Source organism: Lepidochelys olivacea (genome assembly GCF_965140295.1).
Source record: "Lepidochelys olivacea isolate rLepOli2 genome assembly, chromosome: 2".
Taxonomy (NCBI): domain Eukaryota; kingdom Metazoa; phylum Chordata; order Testudines; family Cheloniidae; genus Lepidochelys; species Lepidochelys olivacea.
The window spans coordinates 89,765,488-89,787,819 of NC_140412.1; the positions used below are offsets into that span (position 1 = coordinate 89,765,488).

The following is a 22,332-nucleotide window of genomic DNA, read 5'->3' on the forward strand; positions in this document are numbered from 1 at the left end:
GTGCAGCATCCCTCTCCTCTCTTGTGAAAGAGAGTTCAAATTAAGCTTATTAGTTGAATCAGATTCCTCATTCCTTTACTATGTAGATGTATTAGTTTACGCAGTTGCATATGATTTCACCCTATACTGTATTTGAGGCTAGGGCATAACAGCAAAAACAGTTCCTCATAATTTGAGGTCTGGAAATTCTGTGCCTAGGATGATCTTCATTTTCTTTGGATAGCCTTTTCTTTATTCACAATATGCTGTCCAGTTCTGGGTCTTTTGGTGGGAAACACATTTAACCCACCACGCTTACCTTATAGCCATACCAAAATTCTCAGTTTTAGATTCCTCTGTACATTTCTGCAGGATGAACTGAATTAAATAATCAATATTAATCATGATTTTAATCAGTACACAGGAAATCTTGTTTTGATTAATCGGTTTTAATTGTGGTTTGCATTTGTAATTTTTAATTATCTTCCTAAAGAAAGGTTGATTCTCATTCGCTAGTAACAATTAAAATGTGTTGATTTACAAGTGAATATAGCCTTAAATTTGGTGCTCATTTTTGCTAACCAGGAGGATACACTATATTATGCACATTTATTTAAACAGTTATATAACTTAATTTATATTTATTCAAATTCTTCCTTATTATATTTTGCTGTGGTTAAAAACAGCAAATGATGCATTTTTTATTTATTAGATGATTAATTTTTTACTTATGATTTGTGTCAAGCTCTATAAGAATGGAAATTCATTCAGGGTTATTTTTTAACGTATTTGTCACACTCTATATGTATGAAAATTCAATTAAAAATTCACAAACAGCATTTTAATAAATAAAGCTACCTTAAATGTGATCAATACAGAAGCAAAAAAAAGTTTATCAAAACATGTTTTGCATTTAAAACTAATTTACCACACTAAGTATTATCTGTATTTAGTGAATTGAACTGATTGTTTCTGGTCACCATGTCCTTCTAGATTTTAGAACTATTAGATCTTACCCTCTTAGTCCCAGGTTTTTATTCATAGATTGGAAAAGGAAAACCAGCTTCCCTGCTTTTTCAGTTCCCGATTGGTTCTTAACTTTGAACGAACGAGTCATTGAACGGAACTAGTTGAATAAACTGAAATGAAGAAAATATTTTCTTTGCTCCTGCAGAAGAGACTACTACTACTATCAAATGCTGGTTTAGTAAACTCTGGTTCCAGGTACTCAGCCAGTTCAGTGGTTTGACCTTCTGTAAAACTTGTCAGCAAACGTACTGCTTAATATTATTTTTGTACTTAATTTAAATTATTTTAATAGATTTTAAAATGGTTAGGCCTTAATATAGATTGCTAATTTCAAATTTAATTTTAAATAGGTTTAGTTTAAAAAAATTAACCTGTATTTAATTTAAATGAAAAAAATCTGATTTGAGTAAAAAAACAAATTTTTAAACCAAAATCTATTTTTGTTTTGTTTTTTATATAAAATCAGGTGGGTTTTTTTATTTAAAACAAAAATAATCAATTTTTATCCATCCACATATCTGCAGAAAACTGTATCAAAGCCCTCCCATAAACACAGATTCTCCTGGTTTTGGGGATCAAAATGCTACTCAGATATTGGATAGTTTTTTCCAGTCATACAATAAATACACACTTTGACACAGTTAGTGCCCCGAACCGAGAGTTTTAAATATCACACCTCCCAGGAGGGATGACTGATTGGAAATTGGCAAACAAGAGTTGTTGTTTTTTTTAAAGGAGGTCTCTGGCTTTGTGGGGGGCTGTTGCTTAGAGATTATTCTGTAATATTAAAAGTTAATTGCAAGTATTTTTTAATAAAACTACTCATTTTAGGGATACATGCTGAATGCCAACTGAGAGTTTAAATACACAAGTGATCTTAAACTTTTCCCCTTATTTTAGGTGCTTTGGCTCCCACATTGATCTGACATTGCATCCATTTCTATGATCATGAAACCCTGGTACAGCTTGCAGGCAACTTACTTGGGGGTGGGGTTCAGGTAGGTGCCATTGCTTTACTATATAGTGTGGTTTAGCAGTGGGTCTTTTGGTATACACAAATATTTAAACTTTATAAAATCATACCAATATGGTAAAGCAGTGTCTCTTACGTGTTTAACCCCTCCACACACACGTATGCTCATGCTGTCAGGCTGCCACTGTGCTTCAGCTACACAGCCTTTTCACATCAGAGCAGGAGCCAGTTTTTTGACTTCAGGAGACCTAAAACAAAACATATACACTATCTTATGTGCATGAATTTCCTTCTTAGTCTTGCTTTTAGAGGCACTGAGCACAAAACCGTACTGGTCTTGGTTTTATTTTGTAACATACAGGTCACCTTGAGAGGTTTTTCTGAATTAACTTCATTCTTGGTAGGGAGAGACAAAAAAAAGCATCTAAAAAGGAAAAGTGTGTGTGTGTGTGTTTAATAAGGAGGAGCAGATAAAAGAAAACCTGTAAATCTAAGGCTATGTCTACACTGCAAATTAACGTGTAAATAGTTGTAGCACAGGTAGGCATACCTGTGCCAGCTTTTATTTAGCTAGCATGGGTAACAGTAGCAATGAAGACATGGCAGAATGGTCCCTGGCATGGGCTAGCAATATGAGTATGTATCCAGTGTCCCTGGGGGCTTATACTAGGGCCTGTGCTGAAGCCTGTGCCACCACATCTTCATTACTGTTGTTACTATCACTAATTAGATGAATTGGATATGCCTACCTGTGCTACAATTCACATGTTAATTGGCAGTGTAGACATACCCTAAATGTAAAGATGGTTGATGTACTTGTTTTCAAGGTCTCTTTAATTTCAATCTAAATATTTTAAGGAATAAAATCAAAGGTGGATGAACTAAAAGCAGCCTATGATCGAGAAGAATCTCCCAACTTGGAGGAATATGAGCCGAATACCATAGCCAGCTTGCTGAAACAATATCTACGAGAACTGCCTGAAAACTTGCTTACCAAAGAGCTAATGCCCCGCTTCGAAGAGGCTTGCGGGAAGAGCACAGAGGGGGAAAAAGTTCAGGAGTGCCAACGCTTGCTAAAGGAGTTGCCAGAGTGTAACCATCTCTTAATATCTTGGTTGATTGTGCACATGGACCATGTTATCGCAAAGGAACTAGAAACAAAAATGAACATCCAGAACATTTCTATAGTGCTCAGCCCTACTGTTCAGGTACATGCACAACCCAACAAGTATGTGAGCTGTATTGCAGTCCTAGCAAGAGATTCTTTAAAACGTCCTCCTCTTAGAATTGTACACACAAACTATATAGTGCAGTTGAATAATAGCTTCTCTTCATGTATTCTTCAGGACTTCATATTTTGGTTTTACTTATTCCTAATGTGGGCTGGTCTGAAATCCAGATGAACATATTTGGCCTTTAAATATAGTTAAATAATGTAAGCATTATAAACACTGCTGTATGACTAGTTTTACAAGTAAGCTAACAGTGTGCAGTGAGAGAGGAGGAGTGGAAACCTTTGACACCTATAGTTGCACACACACTTCATTAGAATTTGTTAAAGTTAGTGGTTTAATGATTTATCATTGAACAATATTGTATTATTGCTTATAATATCAGGCCAGTCAATCCAGTTCTGTAAACACAGATTTTCCTCCTGAAATAATTATTTGGGTATATTGGCTAAGTATCAATTAACATATTATCAGAAGAAATCAAATGGACCTAGTAAGAGTTTTGAGCAATAACTGGATTACAGCTTAATTTCTAATTATACTTTATATATTTTAAATTAGTCACCGTTTAGAATTGGAGTTTTGCTGCATAACGCACTTTGTGATTGGGGTTTTTTCAAATCTTACTTCATGATTTTATAATCTCAGTAAGGCCCTCAATAAGGCAAGAGGGTTGGGTTTTACTCACTGATACTTTGGTGTGGCAGCTACGCTGTCCTGTCCTCCTCTCTAACAGAATAGGCATGAAATTAATGCAGCGTAACTCATGTCTTGTCATGTCTTGTTGCTTAAATAGATTTAGGCAATAACATAACATTGGTGTCAGAACTGTCACTTATTTCAACACAAGTAGTGAATTTCCATTTGATAGATCATATCAAAACAAATCTAGTCTCAAGGCAATGAACATAACGCAGCTCTTTCAAAAACATTTTGTGGCCAGCTTTTTTCCCCCTGTTTAAAGTATTTGAGATGTGTTAAAGTATATTTTAAATCTCTTGAAATATTGGGGAGAAATAGAGCAAATAGTTATTCAGTAGGCATAACTCAATGATTCCCTTTTTTTTTTTTTTTTTTTAACATTTCACAATATGGTAGACATTACTTGCAGCCCTGTACGGAGTCTGTTAATGGATTATCCTTTAAAACTGTAAATACTAGTTTAGCTGAAGTCTGTATCTGTAAGGAAGGGGGGGTATCATTCTGAGCATTTTATCAAACATGATGTTTGCATTCTAGGCTATGTGGTCTAGTAGAGTTATAAAATGTGTTCTCATTAACCCTTTAGTCTCAGAGTTAGGCCAGTCTACACTACAGACTGATATCGGTGTAACTACTTTGCTCAGGGGTGTGAACAATCCAGACCCCTGAAAGACATAACCCTCCATGTAGACAGCACTATGTCGGTGGGAGAGCGTCTCCCATTGACATAGCTACTGCCTCTCAGGGAGGTACATTAACTACACCTACGGGACAAGTTCTCCTGTTGGTGCAGGCGCATCTTCACTTAAGCGCTACAAGGCACAGCTACATTGGTGCGGCTGCACTGATGCAGCGTTTTAAGGGTAGATTTGCCCTCAGTTTCCTGATGTTCCTGGCTTACTCCAGATTTTTAAGGTTCTGAGTTTTTCATACCCACTGATATCTAAAAACAGTAGCAATTGAATGAGGTAATATAGTCTACTATAAAGGAGTCGCTAAGTCTGTTAAGCACAGATGTAATGACAAATGATCATTCTCATTTTGCAGTAAGCTAGAGAGAAAAATCAGCTTGGTGGATAAAAGGGAAAAAACATAACTGGTGCAGTACAGTTCTTGTAAGGTCTCTTGTCTGTCACTAGCACTGACTTCACATTTTTGTGTATGGAGAAAGGCCTAACAAGACACTAGCAAATTTCTGTGTCTACCATTTATAAAGCTAATTATTGCAAGCCAGCAACTTTTAGCTTGGAAATAGAATGTGTCATGGTCACCAGAGGGTACAGTGATGAGAGACCACAAAGTGAATACAGCGTGGTCACGCTTCCTTTAGGCTCGCAGCAGATCATGAATTTCAGACATAATTTTATTTTAAACTAACCCTTGAATCTTCTAGAAGTAGTATTGATTAGCTTGTCTGAACAGAGTTGTAGCTATATCCCAAAGATGGAAAAAAGCTTACATCCTTTGTCCGGTAAGATACAATGTAGGGCAAACGTACCATTGATAATAAAGGACATTGTGTTAAAAAATCACTTTCTGAAGTAGTATTTTCACTGTCATTTCTTCCCAGATCAGCAACCGTGTCCTGTATGTATTTTTTACACACGTCCAAGAGTTCTTTGGAAATGTGACTCTAAAGCAGGTGACAAAACCCCTTCGCTGGTCTAATATGGCAACGATGCCAGCACTGCCAGAAACACAGGAAAACATTAAAGAGGAAATCAGACGACAGGTTTGTCTTTACCTCAGTGTGTCTGGCCTGAAGATTATGTTCTTGTTCAGGCAGCTGAGACCTGATGGAAGTAGATCTCATAGACAGTAGTGATGACTTTTAAATTCCCATGTGCTGTAACAGTTTGCTGTAAACTCAGTAATGTGGCTAAGTAGTTGGTATTTTGTTAATGTTACCATTGTATTTGGGGGAAGATATGTTGTACTTCTGTAGAGGCGTATCGAAAAACCAAGTCTTGTACTAATCACCTTGTGAGCTATTCAAGGATTTTCTTGATGTATGGGGATAATGGGGACAATGTTTTGCAGGTAAGTGGTTTGTGTAATATCCCTTAATAGCATGCTCGAGGAGTTATTTAAATGTGTCTGAAGTTCATTACTAACAGGCCAACAAAATGTGGTAATAGGGGATGTGATACAGAGTTCCAAACTTGTGGAACTGGAAAGGTGACTTTCCTCAGGGACTGCTTCTCTGGTGCATTAGGGTTGCTTTGTGCTGCCTCAGCAGTCTCCTAGAACTGGTTTGCCAGGCTACTGGAAGATTTCGCCTTGCCTATGGAAATCCATGGGTGATGCAGAACTGCTGCAGCACCTCTTACACCACCTGGTTTTCAGTGCATGAGCAGGAGCTGAGGCATCCCTATATAGTGGTGACTCCAACTGCTATAACATTGCCTAGGAGCTGCAGCAGTTGGTCTAAAATACAGCAGACTTCAGACTGCTCTGGATTGGGGTGTTAGCGCTCGAAGGGCAACTTTCCAGTCCTTCTCCTAACATGTGCTGCACACTACACTTCTGAAATAGAAGATAAGGGCCAGGATTTCTGGGAAAATAGATATTGGTTATAAGTGTCTTTTGGAATGGGTTCAGCTCTCTGGAATTCAGTTGAGGGCTGAAGAGCTAGCTAAACAGAGGTGCCTTCCATGAGTATGGGAGAAGAGGGACACTAATAACCCACTGAATCAAGGAAGGAGAATGGAAAAAGGAGCTAGAACTATTTGAATTTTCTTCTGGACAAGTTGCAGTTCAACGTTAATGTAACTTCTAACATGTACTACCCATGCTAATGCTGGTGGTTTTCCCATATCATTCTTTAAGACCTCCAGAAAAGATCTTTTGTGATAGTAGTAAGTTTAGATAAGGGGAAGGAAAGGGTATCTTATTTTATAAGTCTTTTGAATGGACTTTCCTCTGTGTATAAAGATTTGTGCATTTTGACGTCTGTCTCTGCTTCCATGTGTCTTACATAATTTTCTGTGTTGGTGCATTCTTGGCGTCCAGTCTTTATTATTGAAAATTAGCACTAAGGATAAACTTGAAATCGCAACTTTCCCTAACTTGATTCTGCTATTTATAATTAAAGGAACTGTAATTTGAGGTGGTGAGGGAAAGCAGCCCCATGTAAATAATTTATTATTTGTATTACTGTAGCACCTAGGAGCCCTAGTTAAGCACCAGGTGCTAAGGGCTGTACAAATCCAGACCAAAAAGATGGTTCCTCCCCCAAAGAGTTTACAGTCTATCTATAAGACAAGACACAACAGATGGATACAGATAGATGGGGGAATACAAGGACAGAATGAGACAATGTGGTTAGCATGATAGGTAGTGATCTCAGCACACTAGTAACCTAACTGTTGCCAAGTGTTTTGCAGGCATCTCAGAAAAGAAGAGTTTTAACCAAGGATTTGAAGGCTGGTAATGAAGAAATTTTGTGGATGTTTTCAGGGAGCTCCTCCCAAACAATAGGGGCAGTACAGACAAAAGCAAGAAGGTGCTTGTTTGAAAATTTAATAAGGCAATGAAGAATGGTATAATTTGCTGACTGTAGGCAGGCATCAACATCTCAGTAGTGAATGAGAGACAATAGGTAGGATAGAGAGAGTAGCCGTAAAAGGTCTTGAAAGTGAAGACAAGTAGCGTATGTTTGATGTGATGGGGAAGGGAGGAGCCAGGGGAGGGATAGAAAGAGAGAATGTGACCTGGCCAAAGCAACAAGCTCAGAAAATGATCTTTGCAACAGCATTCTGAATGGATAGGAGCAGGGCAAGATTGCATTTGTCAAAGCTAAAGGAAAGGATGTTGCAGTAATTGAGATGCAAGATGATGCGAGCCTAGATGAGTTTCAGTTGTGTGGATGAATAGGAAAGTCCATACGTTTATAGATATTACACAGAAACAATCGGAAGATTTAGATATAGACTGGAAGTGGGGACCTATGTAGAGTTGTTAGTCAAGTATGATGGCCAGGTTATGGGTCAGTGACAAACAGGATGGTAGCATTGTCCACTAAGAAAGAAGGTAGGGAGAGGGATTGGAGGGCGGGGAAATTAAGAATAATGTTTTCTAGCCTTGTGGAGCTTGAGCTGAGAGCTTGAGATCCCCAAGGAAATGTCGGAATGACAGGGCAAGATTTTAGTTTGTACAGAAGATGAAAGGTGTGGAGTAGAGAGGAAGATCTGAGAGTCATGTGCAGAGAGATAGTAGTTGAATTTGTGCTTGTGGAGGAGATTACTCAGAAATAAGGTGGAAAAGGAGAAGAGAATGGGACCAAGGACAGAGCCCTGTGGAATCCCCATAGAAAGTTGGAGGGTGGATGAGGAGGATCCTTTGAAGGACACACTGAAGGAGCAATTAGAGAGATGGGAGAACCACAAGAAGACAATCTTGGAAGCCAAGGTGGAGGACAAGATTTCAAGAAGAGGAGCGTGGTCAACAGTGTCAAAGGTCGCTGACAGGTGAAGGAAGGTACGGATGGAGTACTAGTTCTGACCTTTGGCAAGAATGATTTTGGAATGCAAGAAGAGGAATCCAGATTGGAGAGGGTCCAGAATGGAATTGGAGGAGAAGAACTCCAAACAGAGAATGAAAACAGCATGTTCAGTGAACTTAAAGATGAAAGGAAGACAGGGCTGTAGTTGGAGAGGCAGCTCGGGTCAAGGGTCAGGTTTTTAGATTTGAAAGACTAAAGCATGATCATATTGTGAGAGGAAAGAGCCAGAGGGGGAAGAGAGATTAAGGAGAAGAGTAAGGGAAGGGGTCAGAGTGTGTGCAAGGGAGATCAGGAAATGTAATAGGGTCACTGGGAAGTGGAAGGTTTAGAGGAGAAGGGCAAACAAGAAACTTCTGCGTCTGTGACAAGAGAGGCGGAGGAGGAGAGGGTTGTAGGGGAGGGGGAAAGGTCTTGTCTTTTTGTCCGTTTTCTCTTGGAAGTAACTGGCCAGATCCTGTGTGGAGAGGAAAGTGGAGGGTTTAAAGAGCAAGTCAAAGTTGATGAAAAGGCAGCTGGGATTGAGGACATGGAATTAATTAAATTGGAGAAGTAGAGTAGTTTTAGCTAGGAAGATGACAGAACTGAAAGAGGAGCGAATGAATCTGTAATAGAAAAAATTGGCCGAGTCATGGGATTTGTGCCAGAGACACTCCACAGAATGAGAGCAGGATTGGAGGAAGAGGCTGGTTGGGGTGGCCCAAAGGTGGGGATTGGCAAGGCAAACTTTGTGATGGGAGATGGGCAGAAGAGTCAACGGTGGAGGAGAGAATCAGTGGAACAATCATATCCGTGGAAGAAAAGCTAAATCTAACATCCGACAAGGAAGGAGTAGGGTGATGTCTGTTTAGCCATGAGCGCTTTACACAACCAAAAAGAAGGTTGTTATGAGAGCAATGGAAATTAAGCTTTTTTCCCCTCTAGAAGGAAACCAGTGAGTTCCCTACTTGCAGTCCAGGTTCTTGTGTCTACAAGAGATTGTGGTATTTTTCCGTTTCCCTTTCTGTAAAATGGGGATAATGTATTGACCTCTTTTTGTAAAGCACTTTGAGGCCTACTGATGAAATGCACTGTATAACAGCTTGGTAGTGGTGGTGGTATTGTGTATTATTAGAATGTAGTTGTATAGCACTGAGTGGTGAATATGATGCTTTTGGTGTTATTCTAGGAGTTCCTTTTGAACTGTTTACATCGAGACTTGCAGGCGGGGATAAAAGACTTATCCAAAGAAGAGAGATTATGGGAGGTACAAAGAATTTTAACAGCCCTCAAACGGAAACTAAGAGAAGCTAAAAGACAGGTGGGTCATTTTATCTGTTCATTGCCAAACCTTTTAAATTCACAGATTGTAATTGCTGTGAGAATATTTTTGACCCTGTTCAAAGTGGTTTTGAAATTTCCTGTTATAATAGCTTCAGTGACATGCACAGGTTTGGTTTTGTTTTGAACATGAAACTAACTCATCTTCAGGACCTCTCATTGCAATGTGCTGGAGGTGTTCTAAGAGAGGGTTAAGATGTGTTTGATTCGCATTTAGAAAGGGTAAATGTTGTGATGGGATTTTGGTTTGATTTTCTTGTTGCATATCCTGTCTGTCTGATCTTGTTCTTAGCTTGTAAGTACTAAAAAAGGCAAATGGAGGATTTTCTAAACATTGAAGTTGCTGTGTAATGCAAGCATCTGGCAGGACTGAGTAGATAATTAAAAGGTTTGCTATATTCAGGGTTCCAAAAGGATGAGAGTTTCTTAAATGTGAGAACAGAAATGGATTTTTAGAGGAATAGGTGAGCAGTTAATTACTTTGCTTATGTCAACATACCACATAAGTGCCTGAGTCCTACTGGTCCATTTGTTTCAAAAGGACGTCCATTTAAAATTGCAGTTCTAAAGGCTCACAGCCGTTCAGTAGGAAAGGGCTTGAATTTTCCCATTTCACTGAATTTGTTTTTACCCAGTGCTTTGCTGTTGTTGAGTTGTGCTTTCAGTCCAGTTTTTGATTTTCAGTCTTTGGTTACATTGACCTTGAGCCTTAGGAATCTGTTCATCAAACACATCACTATGGTGCGCATAAAGCAATATGTCCTGAGCAGCCAATACATACAACTCCAATTGATTATCTACCCTGGAACATCCACAGTCTGCTCTAAACATACTGCTTCCCCGGAACAAGTAAATCCAAAAGCTGTCCTTATTTAACTACCATGTGTCCCAGAAAGGAGGACTAGTGATGAATGACTTCTGGATACTGTTTTAAAAAACTTGAAATAAAAACAGAAACCTTCTCTGGGGATGACTCCAACAATACATGCTAGCTTTGGACAGATACGTGAACAGGATTCTATTATATAATGTGGTGATGTGGCCGGGTAGCCTTTTAATCCAAACTTCTGTCACTGCAGGAGTGTGAAACAAAGATTGCTCAAGAAATTGCCAGTCTTTCGAAGGAGGATGTGTCCAAAGAGGAAATGAATGAAAATGAAGAAGTTATTAATATCCTACTCACTCAGGTGGGTGGTGTGTTTAATCCCATTTTCCTTCTATTCTTCTTACCCTTCTGTTAATATACCAGCAAAGCAAGTTTTGGAAAACGAACCAATGACTAAAGAGAAGCAAATATATTTCAGGTTTATTAAAGAAACCTTTGCTTGTTAGTAAAGTTAGTCAGTTAAAGAAGGCTGTAATGTTCTGTTATTCTCTGTGTTTGCACCATGGAAAGCCATGATATATTGTCTGAGTGGTAGGTCAGAAAGCCCAAGAATGGGGAAGGAATAGGTGGCTGATTGCTGGAATGATCCTGAGGCCAGAGTAGGCACACACTGTAACAGGTGCTGAAAAATACTGTACACGTGAAGCGTTCATATTTCTATTTCATATTTAAACATTTTTATATCTAGTACCACAACTTTTCCTTAATATAATCTAGTTAACACTTTTACCTGTTTCACTGTTAACCAAAGAGAGGAGAGATTATTCTATTACGAGGTGTTCCACAGTCTGATCGGTGTCTCATTTTGGCATCACCTCTAGGTGGAGCTTGGGTTGTGGGAAGAATTTTCAGAGTACTACCACTATTTTCCCCAGTCTGTTCCCGAACTGGATGAAGATAAAGACCCACCCCCCCCTTTTTTTTTCTCTCCGTTTTAATTGTGTCTGTGAAAGTTTTGATGATTTGAGTGCTGAGGTGAGGCTGGACATATAAGGCTGGTTTTGAAAGTTTTGAACAGAAAGTATAATGTACATTACAATAGAAATGTACTGATTAACTGAGCACTTCACATTGATGCATCACAGTTATATTTAATTTAAATGCTATAGAAAAGCGTTGAATCCTCCTGACTTACCTGGAGCCAGAGGAGTCATCCTCCCCTGAAAACACTTCAACTCCAGCACACATGCTTGCAGTCTACTTGAAATTCAGAGTTTAAAACCTACTTTCTCACCCAGAGTGAGAGTCACAAAAGTACTTTGGTGGCAAAACCTCACACTTGGGTGTCTAGGCACCTAAATCCCAGTTTTAGGTTCCACAAAACTCCTGCTAAACCCTGGAGGCACCTAAACTCACTCGGTGTCTGCATTTTCAGAGTATAAATTCCCTCTGTGCCTAGGTTTCTGCCTCTGAGTGTGCGCACTGCTGCCTCCCTCTAGGTGTTGGGATACCTACCTTCTGCCTGAGCCCCAGTGTGATGCACAAACCAGGGAAAGGTAGGCGTTCTCCTGCCAATCTTGTGTGTGGAGCCTGACCTGGTAGGTGTGCTCACAGGCCACCTATTTCATCAGTCAAAAAGTGGCTAGAGGCAGCAGCACCGACTTTATAACTTTTATCCTGGTGATTGGAGCACTTGCCTGGGATGTGGGAGATACACATTCAGTTCCCCCACCTGAAGGGGGGGGGAAAGGATTTGAACAGGAGTCTCCCACCTCTGAGTGCTCTGAGCTATGGGATATTTTGATCTGGGGTTCCCTCAGTCTCTCCTGTTGAAGCTGTTCCACTGTGGATTAATAACTAGGTACTGGAACAGGGACCTGGGTGTCTCAATACCCAGGGGGATGCCCTAACCACCAGGCTATGGAGTCCTTCTTGCTCTCTGGCCCAGTGACTCTTTAGTTATTTATCCACAGGAGCTCTTAAAGGAGCCCCACATCAGAATATTCACTAGCTCAGAGATTAGAGCATGCTGAGAGGTGGGAGACCCCTGTCAAATCCTTTCTCCCTCTGTGCCAGAGAGGGGAATTGTACCTGGGTCTCTCACATCCCAGTTGCCTCTGGGCTACAGGGTATAAGGTGGGTGCCACCACCTCTTCCTCTTCTGGCCATTTTGTGTGGGTTTAGACTGGTGCCTAACTCATTTTCCCAAGAAATGTCTTAGGCGCCCAAGCCCCCTGACTCCAGGAGAAGAGTTCCCATTTGAGAGAGAGGTGCCTAGCTCCTTGAGAGCGGCGAGAGTTAGGACCTACTGTCATCTGCATCTCCCATTGGCTAATTTAGGCGGTTCCCTGCCTGGCATGCTGGCTTTTGTGAATTGCAGCCTAAGTCTCCTATATCTCCCTGTTCGTTGTATAGGGAATCTAGGGTCTAACTCAGGCTTTGTGAATCACAATGTTGTGGTGTTCCTGTAATTTTGTAAGGTGGCTAAGTGTTAGGTATTGCAACACTGATCATCCCAATGCCTAAGTCCCTTTGTGAATATGGGCCCCAGTGTCTGATGTACACTATGCTCATGATGAAAGGGGATGAGCTACTCACAACTCTCATTGGCTTCAGCCCGTCAGGTCAGACTTCCAGTTGTTAGCTTTCTCTCTCTTCCTCTCGAATGCCTGAATGAGAGGCAAGACTGAAGCATTTACTGTTCAAGTAACTCATACCGTTGTTCTCCTTCACTTCTCTTGTTCATGCCTCACACTCTATAGTTCCTCTTTCCAAATATAATTGGAAGCTTTTCAGTAACATTTTCCTACAGATCTCATTCTTGCCCGCTTTTTACTGTGTTATCGACAACAAGGTAACTAAAAACTTGTCACTTAAGGAGGCTCATTAGGTTTGATGTAATAAGTTAATCTTGTCTTATTGGATAGGTTGCTTGCTAGATAGCAAAATAAGTTCTGTGGGCTTCTTAAACCCTTTAGATGTGTTATTTTTTAAAAGTATAATTAAAAAAAAAAAAAAGGTAAGTGGAGGTGTTTCCTTCCTCAGTTCTGCATTCTTTGCTCCTAGCCTCTTTGGAATTGACACGGGAGTGTAGGTTTAAAGTTTGTTTTATCCATTGGTTTTAAGTAAGCAGGCTAGAGTAAAGGACTCAGAATTTCCAGATCTTTCAAACAAGAAACACCTTTTCTTAATACTGGGAGGCTGGCACAAGTGAAAGGAGACAAAGGCCTTGGCTCATATATGAGGCCTGGCAGGAAAGAGATTAGTGTGTGGGGTGTTTGTTATGTGGAGAGAGTAGCGAGGGAGGTACACAGCGTTTTTGTCTTCTTTGTCCCAGACCACTGTTTTGCCACCCACCTCATCCGTTCTTCCCCATCCATCATGACACTCTTCTGCCATAATTCTTGCCACCCACTTTCTATCTTTCAAGGTGAGTTTAGGACTTGTCTGCTTCTGTACTTGGTCCCAGTGTTTCCCCTTTGATTTGAGCTTTGGCACCTAATGGAGTCTGGGGAGCAGGAAATCCCAGCCTCACACCGTCTGGCTTGTGCTGGAATTTGGTGAGCCATAGCGCACAACAGTTCAGTAAGAAGATCTCAAAGCAGACGTAACTGGATCCCAGATTAATCTTGGCTGTGAGAGCTGATGGACCAGAGGAGTAGAAAGGTTGGCCAGCCTGTCCGCATACATCCACACTAGGACAAAACCGTGCTTTCAGCATAATTACCGGAAGTGTTTCCAGAAAACAAAGTTGCTTGGTCACTTCTGAGGATGCAGCATTAGAAAGAAGGAACGCTGTAGTGTATTTTTTGTAGACCATAAATCCAAGACCTCATGAGGTGAATTAATTGATCATTGCAGGAGAATGAGATCTTGACAGAACAGGAAGAGCTACTGGCGACGGAACAGTTTCTGCGCAGACAGATTGCCACTGAGAAGGAGGAGATAGACCGTCTTCGAGCAGAAATAGCTGAAATTCAAAGGTAAGAAAAAGCCTGCTGACGTCAGATCCTCAGCCAGGCTAGAACTCTTACAGGAATTTCTGCTGTGATTGTATACCTCTTATAAAGGGTTGGATTTTGAAAAACGGAAGTGTGCAGTTCAAAATGCTAATGGAAAGGACAGGAACCTGATGAACATTACAGATTGCCTTGTTGCAGCTTTTGGGATATTTTCTTCTAGATCATAGTAACTTGTGAAGACCTTAAGCATAAAAAAATCCCATTGTCTTAATGGACAAACTGCCTTTTTTCTTTATTTCACCAAGAGTAGAATTTGCTTTTAAGAAAGAAAGAAAGAAAAAGAAAGAAAACGCTTTAGTTTTATAAATTGCTGCAGACTTTCAAATGGATAGGCAGGTGAAAATAGCTACTTTCTCACCTGCATTTCCAGCAAACTTACATGCGAACAGGGCTTAAATTAAGATCTCTTTTACCCTTTCAGTCGTCAGCAGCATGGTAGAAGTGAAACTGAAGAATATTCTTCTGAGAGTGAGAGTGAGAGCGAGGATGAGGAGGAGCTACAGATTATCTTGGAAGATTTGCAAAGGCAGAATGAGGAACTAGAGGTGAGACCAGTGCATTTTACCAAAATAACCTTTGCTTTTCATGCTGGCTTTCTTGGGGAGTGGGCTCCTAACCATGTGGAAGAATTTCTCTGAGGTGCAGTTTGGCAAGTGTTGCTCATTCTGTTCTCCGTGTAAAAGAGAGAGAACAGAGGATTACTTCAGTCTCTCTCTGGAATATATTTAATTCTCAGGAACCAATCCTGTTCTTTTTAAAAGCTAACTTCATTCCCCAGGGCTCCTGCACCATGTGCAGTCATTTCCCCATGTGCAAAGTGGGTGTAAATTGCTACCAAAAATGATTTAGTAGAGTCTCACCACCACTTTGGACAGGTGTAAACGACTGCACATGAGGCAGGGCCTGGAGAATGGATTTCTCAGATTTTTTCACACACAGCCCTTTCCATTTCTTTCATGCATCTGTCTGTTTTTTTCCTCCCTACAAACATTTGAGACTCTCTCTTCACCTCCCCTCCCCTTTCTCTTCACCTATGCATTGTGTCTGAATTGTGACTCTTCATTTAAAAAAACAAACTTGGAGCTCCATTGCCCAGTTCAGGAATTGTTACTCACTGGAAAGCGACAAGAGCATTTTAAAAGAGGGGCATTGGTATCCAAAAATTAAATATAGATATTCCAGAGAGAGATTGAAGCAATTCTCTTACCTAGTGTGAGGAATAATTTTCCTAGGTATGGATAGTGTTACTTTAGCCAGCTAAGGAGAGCTCTAAGGTCCTTTCAGTCCCTTCTTCCCACTCTGAGGTTAGAGCTGTATTTCCTCCATCACTCTCCCAGCCCTATGGCTGGGAGTAAGATGTAACACTTGGTGTATAAATTCTGGTCTCTTGCTTGATGGTGCCTAGTGCTGTCAGGAGGCTCCTGGGTTAATGTCCTTTACAATTCTCAGTAGAAACTCTGTACTTCTACTGTTTGGTGCTTCCCATCTGAGGAACTTAAATACTCCTCAGTTATTAATAAACTACATCTCACAAACACCCTGTCAAGTACTGTTCTCATATTACTGCTGAGGCACAGAAGGGTTAAGTGACATGCCTAAAGTCGTACAGAAAGTCTGTGGCAGAGCCAGGAATAAATCCTAGGTTTCTTGAATTCTAGTCCTGTGCTCTGACTAGCTAGCTGGTAACTTTAGCTAGCTGTTGATACACCATATTTGTAACTCAGACTGAAGATGGGGACGATTTAAGAAGCTGATTAAGAACAGACTCCAAAAAATTGATGTAAAGCTGCCTTGGTGCAAAAAATTAAAAGTAGCCCAGCTCTAAGAATAACATCAGAGACACTTCACTCTGTTTCTCAACTTGTAGATTTGTTTTTTAAACTGCTGTGCTCATTTTTATAGTAATTCCTGCTGGAGGGAGGTGGGGCAAGGTAGCTCCAGAACTAATTTAAATGTAAAGTCTCTTTGCAGTCCATGTTGGAACTGTCATCTGCCAAAACCTAATTAAGTATTTAACTCAAAATATAGTTTACAAAAATCTTAAACCAGCTCTGAACCTTTCTGTAGAGGGGTGGGCAGGAGTGCTCATTTTCTTGTCTGTGTGTATTTTTGGTGGGTGCAGCTGTTAGTCCATTGTCACCATAAATCTTCTGTTCCTTGTGGGGTTAATTTTTTTTCATGCACTCCATTTCTGTTAATTCCTGTGTGCGTATTTATGCACACGTGCACACACTTGTCTCTTTCCCAAGTTAGCAGCAAAGGTTACGTTGTGTGATACTCTATTCATGAGTCAGTAGGTACAGAAGTTACTGTTTTGTCATATTTTCCTTTCCCTTGCTCAAAAGATAAAGAACAATCATCTGAACCAAGCGATTCATGAGGAACGAGAGGCCATCATTGAGCTGCGAGTGCAACTTCGCCTGCTACAGATGCAGCGAGCAAAATCAGAGCAGCAGGTGCAGGAAGAAGATGAGCCAGAAAAGCGTGGGGGTGTTTCTCAACAGCAAAGAGACAGTGTCCTGGAGACAAAAGCAGCTAAAGAGCAGTCAAAGGCAGTCAAGGAGCTAGTCAAGCCATCGCCAAGCAAAGACAGGAAGGAAACTCCAATTTGATCAGGGTCCTTGGGTATTTATAAAATCAACTGGACTTAGCAAGGACTGTGCAACTTACTGTAATTCAGAGGCTAAAACTGCACAAATCTTTGCTGGCTGTGTACATTGTGTAAAGAATCTTGTCTTTTAAAACCCTTGAGATTTTTGTCTCCTTCACAATTGTGGATTCTGCCTATTAGGCTCAGGTTACTTTGGAGGACAAAGCAATTAGAGGTTGGAGGGTGCAGAGGAGTTTTCCAGCTAGTGTCAGATTATTGGAGACCAATTTGCTTCAGGTGACTTTAGATAATTCAGTAATGGTTTTATTTTAAACCAGAGCAATTATTTGTTTTCATCAGAGCAAAATTGGGAGGTCTCTTCTTTCCAGTCAATAAAAAGCAAAAACCTATCCACAAACATTAATTATTTGCCTTGTGAATCTATTCATTCTCATTCACAGTCATTTCTGCTTACCTGGTCACTCTTGCTTGTGCCTTTGATACCTTTCTGATGCAGATTATATACAAAGGAGCTTTAAATTCTTTCCCGTTTGGCTAAAATGTCTGAGACTTCAGGAGATCATCATTACCTAACACATCCTCATTTTACAGTTGTAAAATGTATTAAAATACATGTCAAATCTCACAGCTGTCCCTTTGTGGTGGAAGGTGTTCATCAAGAGCCAGTCAAGTCTTTTGGCAGTGTAGTGAACCCATTTGCTGGTTTGTAAACCAGTGATCCTCACCATCATACGTGTATAACATAGATGCTGTATTCACACCGCTAGTGCATAAGAGCAGCCTTTTCTTAGTACAGAGAAAGGGTCCATTTTCAAGTGTTTGGAATGCTCAGTTCAGTTCAAACTCAGCGACCGAAGCTTTAGCAGTTAAAGAGGATTGGTTAAGTTGTTTGCTTAGCTTAGAATAAGTTATCTTTGTCTAACCAAGCAATATATTGTTCCAGCTACAGAAATTTAAGCCATTCATGCTTTTCACATAAGTCTGATGAAAGATGCCCAGTGGAGGGAGCAGGGTTCAGCAATAGACATTTTTTTTCTGTAGTAACAATAACTGTGACTGACTTTTGGCTCAGCTATTTAGTGCTATCAGCAATCAAAGGCCTTCATAAAAATTGGCATTGTCGAGCCATTTTTATGTTTCAGATGCACTCATTTATATATGTCAAATGAAATGACGGTCATGAGACTAGTCAATAAATATTCAACTCAAAAAATATTGAAAACAACTCCACAGAGTGCTCACTGCCTATCTTGTTTCTAGAATCTGGATATTTATTTTCAGCACCTGTTGGATGTGGGTGTATTCTTTCTTTATCTATTGCACTGTTGTGAATCATGGGCCATGATTTCATTTTGTATAAATAATGCTTTGATATGTTATAGAAAACAGCCTCATATTTTTTTAAAATTTGGAGAACAGAATTTATGAAGATTGAGAATGTGATTAGGTGGCAGTTGTAAACATGTAAAGCATTCTCCCTTGCCTGTCTGTTACATGCATTTTATGTACGCTAGCAATATTTAAACATTTTCTTTAAATTCACTCTAATTTCTATCAAATTGTCATAGATTTTTCTAATCAGTGTTCTTCAGACAAATCTCTTAATATTGATTAACTTTTATTTTGTTAGGACCATATTCATCAAGCTAATAAATTCAACAGCCATTTGAAAATAGTTTGTAATGTATCTACCTCGCAGTAAATGTCCATCTTTCGAAAGCAGCCTAGCTCACTTTGCATGCGCAACTACCTTCCATTGTGTGTGGGGTTTGTTTTGTAGCAAACCCATCCCAATTAAACTATGAAATCAGTTTTTTGGATTGCTGTCCTCTAGGGACAGTTATCCTGGCATTTCTATTATGAAACTCTGCTGAGGAAAAAAACTGGTTCAAAGCTAACATTTAAGTCTTGTTTTAGATCTAAGGAAAGGAAAGGAAAACAAATATTCAAAGGTCTGTGGTTTTCAAGACCCTAATTTTACTGCTGTAACTGAAAACGTGAACTAAAAGATTTACTTTTTGAAATGTGAATTCAGGCACTCGGTTCTGTTTCTCCTGCAGTTACCAAGCAGCTGCACCACCATGCTGTTTTAGGTGTTTGGGTTGTCACCAGCCCCTGTAGCTATAGGACTGAACACAGGTCTTTGCAAGTAAGTTCATCTCTTGTTTCTGTAATGCAGTTTGGTTGATCCATCTTATGTTAAGAATTTTAGTTCTAAAAGTTTCTGGAAAAAAATTCAATTCTCTTGAAAAAATAATTAAAGCAGATTATGTCCATGTTGCTAATTCACAACAGACCCTTTTTTAATATAAATCTGAAGAGCGGAGCTACTGTGCTTGAGTTTTTGGTGTGTGGAGTTATGGATTCAATTCTTAGTAACACTGTTGATGGGTTTTTCATCCATCAGTTTATGTACAGACAGGATACACTAAGAGGCCACTTGTACTTTGTCTGAGGTCAAGTAAGTCTTAATGAAAGCAGTGCTAGATCTAATACGTATCTTACACATGTAATGAGTTAGTGATCTCTTTGAAGGAGCCATTATACAATTAAAAGAACTGATTACTTTTAATTGGACAGTAAATGTAACTATGAAAGTAATTTCAATGATCTGATATTTTACACTACCCAGCTCACTTATAAGATGCCCTATAAGAAGAGCATCCCAAGGTGCCTTACAATAAAACTCAGCTGGAGGTATAATTAAAGGGAGTGTTGCCCCTAATCCTGAACTTCCCTGATCATCCAAGAAAATGCACTGAAGTTTGTCATTTAAAATAGAAAGGAAACCAGAGTATAAGGACCTAGCTGGCCTACTAAGTGGGAAACTTGGATAAACAACCACTCTAACAAATTAAAATGGGCAAGTAGTAGCAGGAGGAGAGCTGGCATACAGAGTACATTACATCCATTTAATTTGCTTGCTATCATACTATGGCTATGGATCATACCTGACAGTAGTGTTCAAATGAGGAATGCAATAGCATTATTGGGCATTTATGCCATTGCAGAATCAGCAGCCAAAATACCAGACTGAGCAAATTTAAACCTCCTGAAACCAGACTTCATTTTGTTATGCCTTTGTGGGCCAAACTCAAACAATGCGTGTAATAAATAGCTAGTCATAATTGGACATGATGGTTTGAGCACCGATTGTATCAGTAATAATGAATCTGTTGTGTGTGTTGACTAGATTTAACATGGCCCATTGTTCTAATCTTATGAATATAAACATTTACACTGGTAACCTGTTTTGTAAATTCCTAATGCTAGCTCTAACTGAATACTGCAGAAGGGTGACACTTCTGGGCCACACCTAAATTAACTGTTCTTCAAATCCAGCTTAAAACCTTGTGCCCACACCATGAAGTACTTTAGTTGACCGTACCAGCACATGCTTCTGTTGAATTACTCCATTTACAAGCCATTTCAAAATGAACTCTCAAAAGGCCAGCTAAACAGTCTCACACCCCAGTGAGTAAAACTCTTTATAACCAAATTTAAATTAATTGTGGGGAGAAAACCAATGTAAAGCAGCAGGTTGTTATGTGCATCTGAAGTGGGAAGTTTTGAAGGCTGTTACCATCCTATTTATTGAAACTGTATCGAGCTATTTTAGACAACTATTTTTAATACAAATTAATCTTTTTCCAATAAAGTGTTTGTACCCTGAGAAGTAGCCGTTTGCAGTGAACTGTTGCCTACATGAAAGTTGCAGTTAGTGGTTTGTCAAATCTAGCAACAAGCAGCTGTTTTTATCAGTTCATGCCCCTGGCAGGACTCTGAAAAATGTCAGCCAGTGCTGACTTCAATCTTTTAGCAATCGCTCTGCAAGACCCAGATACCCCAAGGGCTAGATTACCTAAGAAACTTTTGTGTGGTGATGCTAAGCTTCACTATGCCTCACTTCTAGGTGCCTAGAAAATTGTTTATCCACAGTGGATAGTGCAAGATTAGGCCAGAGAGAGCACACAAGCATGAGAATAACTGGAGGGTGTGAATACACACAGCTGACTTTTCAAATTATTTATCCACTGTGAGATGGGGGAGGCCCATGTGAGAATAGCTCAGGAGATCGGGCACACTCCTGCAACATAGCAAATCCATTCCCCCACTTCCCCTCAGGTGGAATAGATACGTGAAGTGGGGAAGCTCCCAAATTCCTGTTGAGGTACCCTAAGCCCTGGGCTAAAAGTAAGGAGAATGGTTTCCCCACTGCAGCCATTTTGTGCACATTTGTCTATAGGGGCCTGATCTGGTAGGTGAGGTTGGAGCACACTGAACAAGTCAGGCCCTGCAGGTGCCTTAAGTACAGGCACACCTAGCATCTCTGTGCATGGCTCTGGGCTTAGACACCAGGGTGCCTGGTGTATGCCAAGGGGCTGTATCACAGGTGCAATTGGGAACTCACTGCAAAAGTTAAAGTGCTAAGTGATGTCCACTGCCTACAAGGTGTGGGTCACTGAATTGCAGTGGGGCTGATTCTGAGATTGAGGCGCCTATTGCCATTTTAAGTCCTTTTCTGAATCCAGCCCTGGGGGATGATTTTAAATCACTCCTATGCACAGCTGAAGCTGTTCCTTCATTAACATCAAAAAGTAGTGCATTGTTGGCCCCGTAGCTCAATTTCCATCTCCACTGGAATGACTGCAAGTAGAAAGCTGTCTAACTCTTACCCCTGCAACTTCTTCCTGGTCTTCTAACTGTCAAGCTGGCTTCTTTCCACCCTCTAAGTCTAATGATGCTACAGGAGCCTCCAGCTTTTTGTGCAGGTGCCAAGGGTGTAATTTGTCTTGTGGAATGCTGACTAGGGCTCTTAACTGCCTGCGAGGGAACACACCCAGACTGATTGCAATGGAGGTTGCAGAATCCACCCCAACCGAAGGCACAATCCCTGTATGGGGCAAGGTGGGAGCAGCTAGGATCCCTCTCTACCAATCTGGCTGGCTAAGTGGCCTAAAGAGCTGCCCCAGAACCTGAAGCAGGGCTCAGGCAGGCCTTGTATAAAGCCAAGCAGCTGTTGTGGCAGAGGAGGAACATTCTCCCACCTGAGAAGCAGAAGTGGCTAAGACCCCACTCCCAACCTCCCCAGGGATTTTCTTCTGTGAGGGCTGTGAACCAGGGCAACGGCCCCTTG

The 22,332-nt window shown here is 40.3% G+C and overlaps 1 protein-coding gene across 6 annotated transcripts in view; it reads left to right on the plus strand.

The window, feature by feature from the left end:
* The window catches only part of RALBP1 (ralA binding protein 1), a 65,478-nt gene extending 44,607 nt beyond the window's left edge, over nucleotides 1–20,871 (plus strand). For all 6 annotated transcript variants that reach the window (XM_084619003.1, XM_084619001.1, XM_084619000.1 and 3 more), the window contains 7 exons: nucleotides 2,840–3,189; nucleotides 5,486–5,647; nucleotides 9,585–9,716; nucleotides 10,816–10,923; nucleotides 14,424–14,545; nucleotides 15,006–15,129; nucleotides 16,930–20,871. In XM_084619003.1, the coding sequence (XP_084475129.1) occupies nucleotides 2,840–3,189; nucleotides 5,486–5,647; nucleotides 9,585–9,716; nucleotides 10,816–10,923; nucleotides 14,424–14,545; nucleotides 15,006–15,129; nucleotides 16,930–17,196 (1,265 nt within the window). In that variant the 3' untranslated portion in view covers nucleotides 17,197–20,871. The remainder of the gene's footprint in view (nucleotides 1–2,839; nucleotides 3,190–5,485; nucleotides 5,648–9,584; nucleotides 9,717–10,815; nucleotides 10,924–14,423; nucleotides 14,546–15,005; nucleotides 15,130–16,929) is intronic.
* Nucleotides 20,872–22,332: the final 1,461 nt, after the last annotated feature.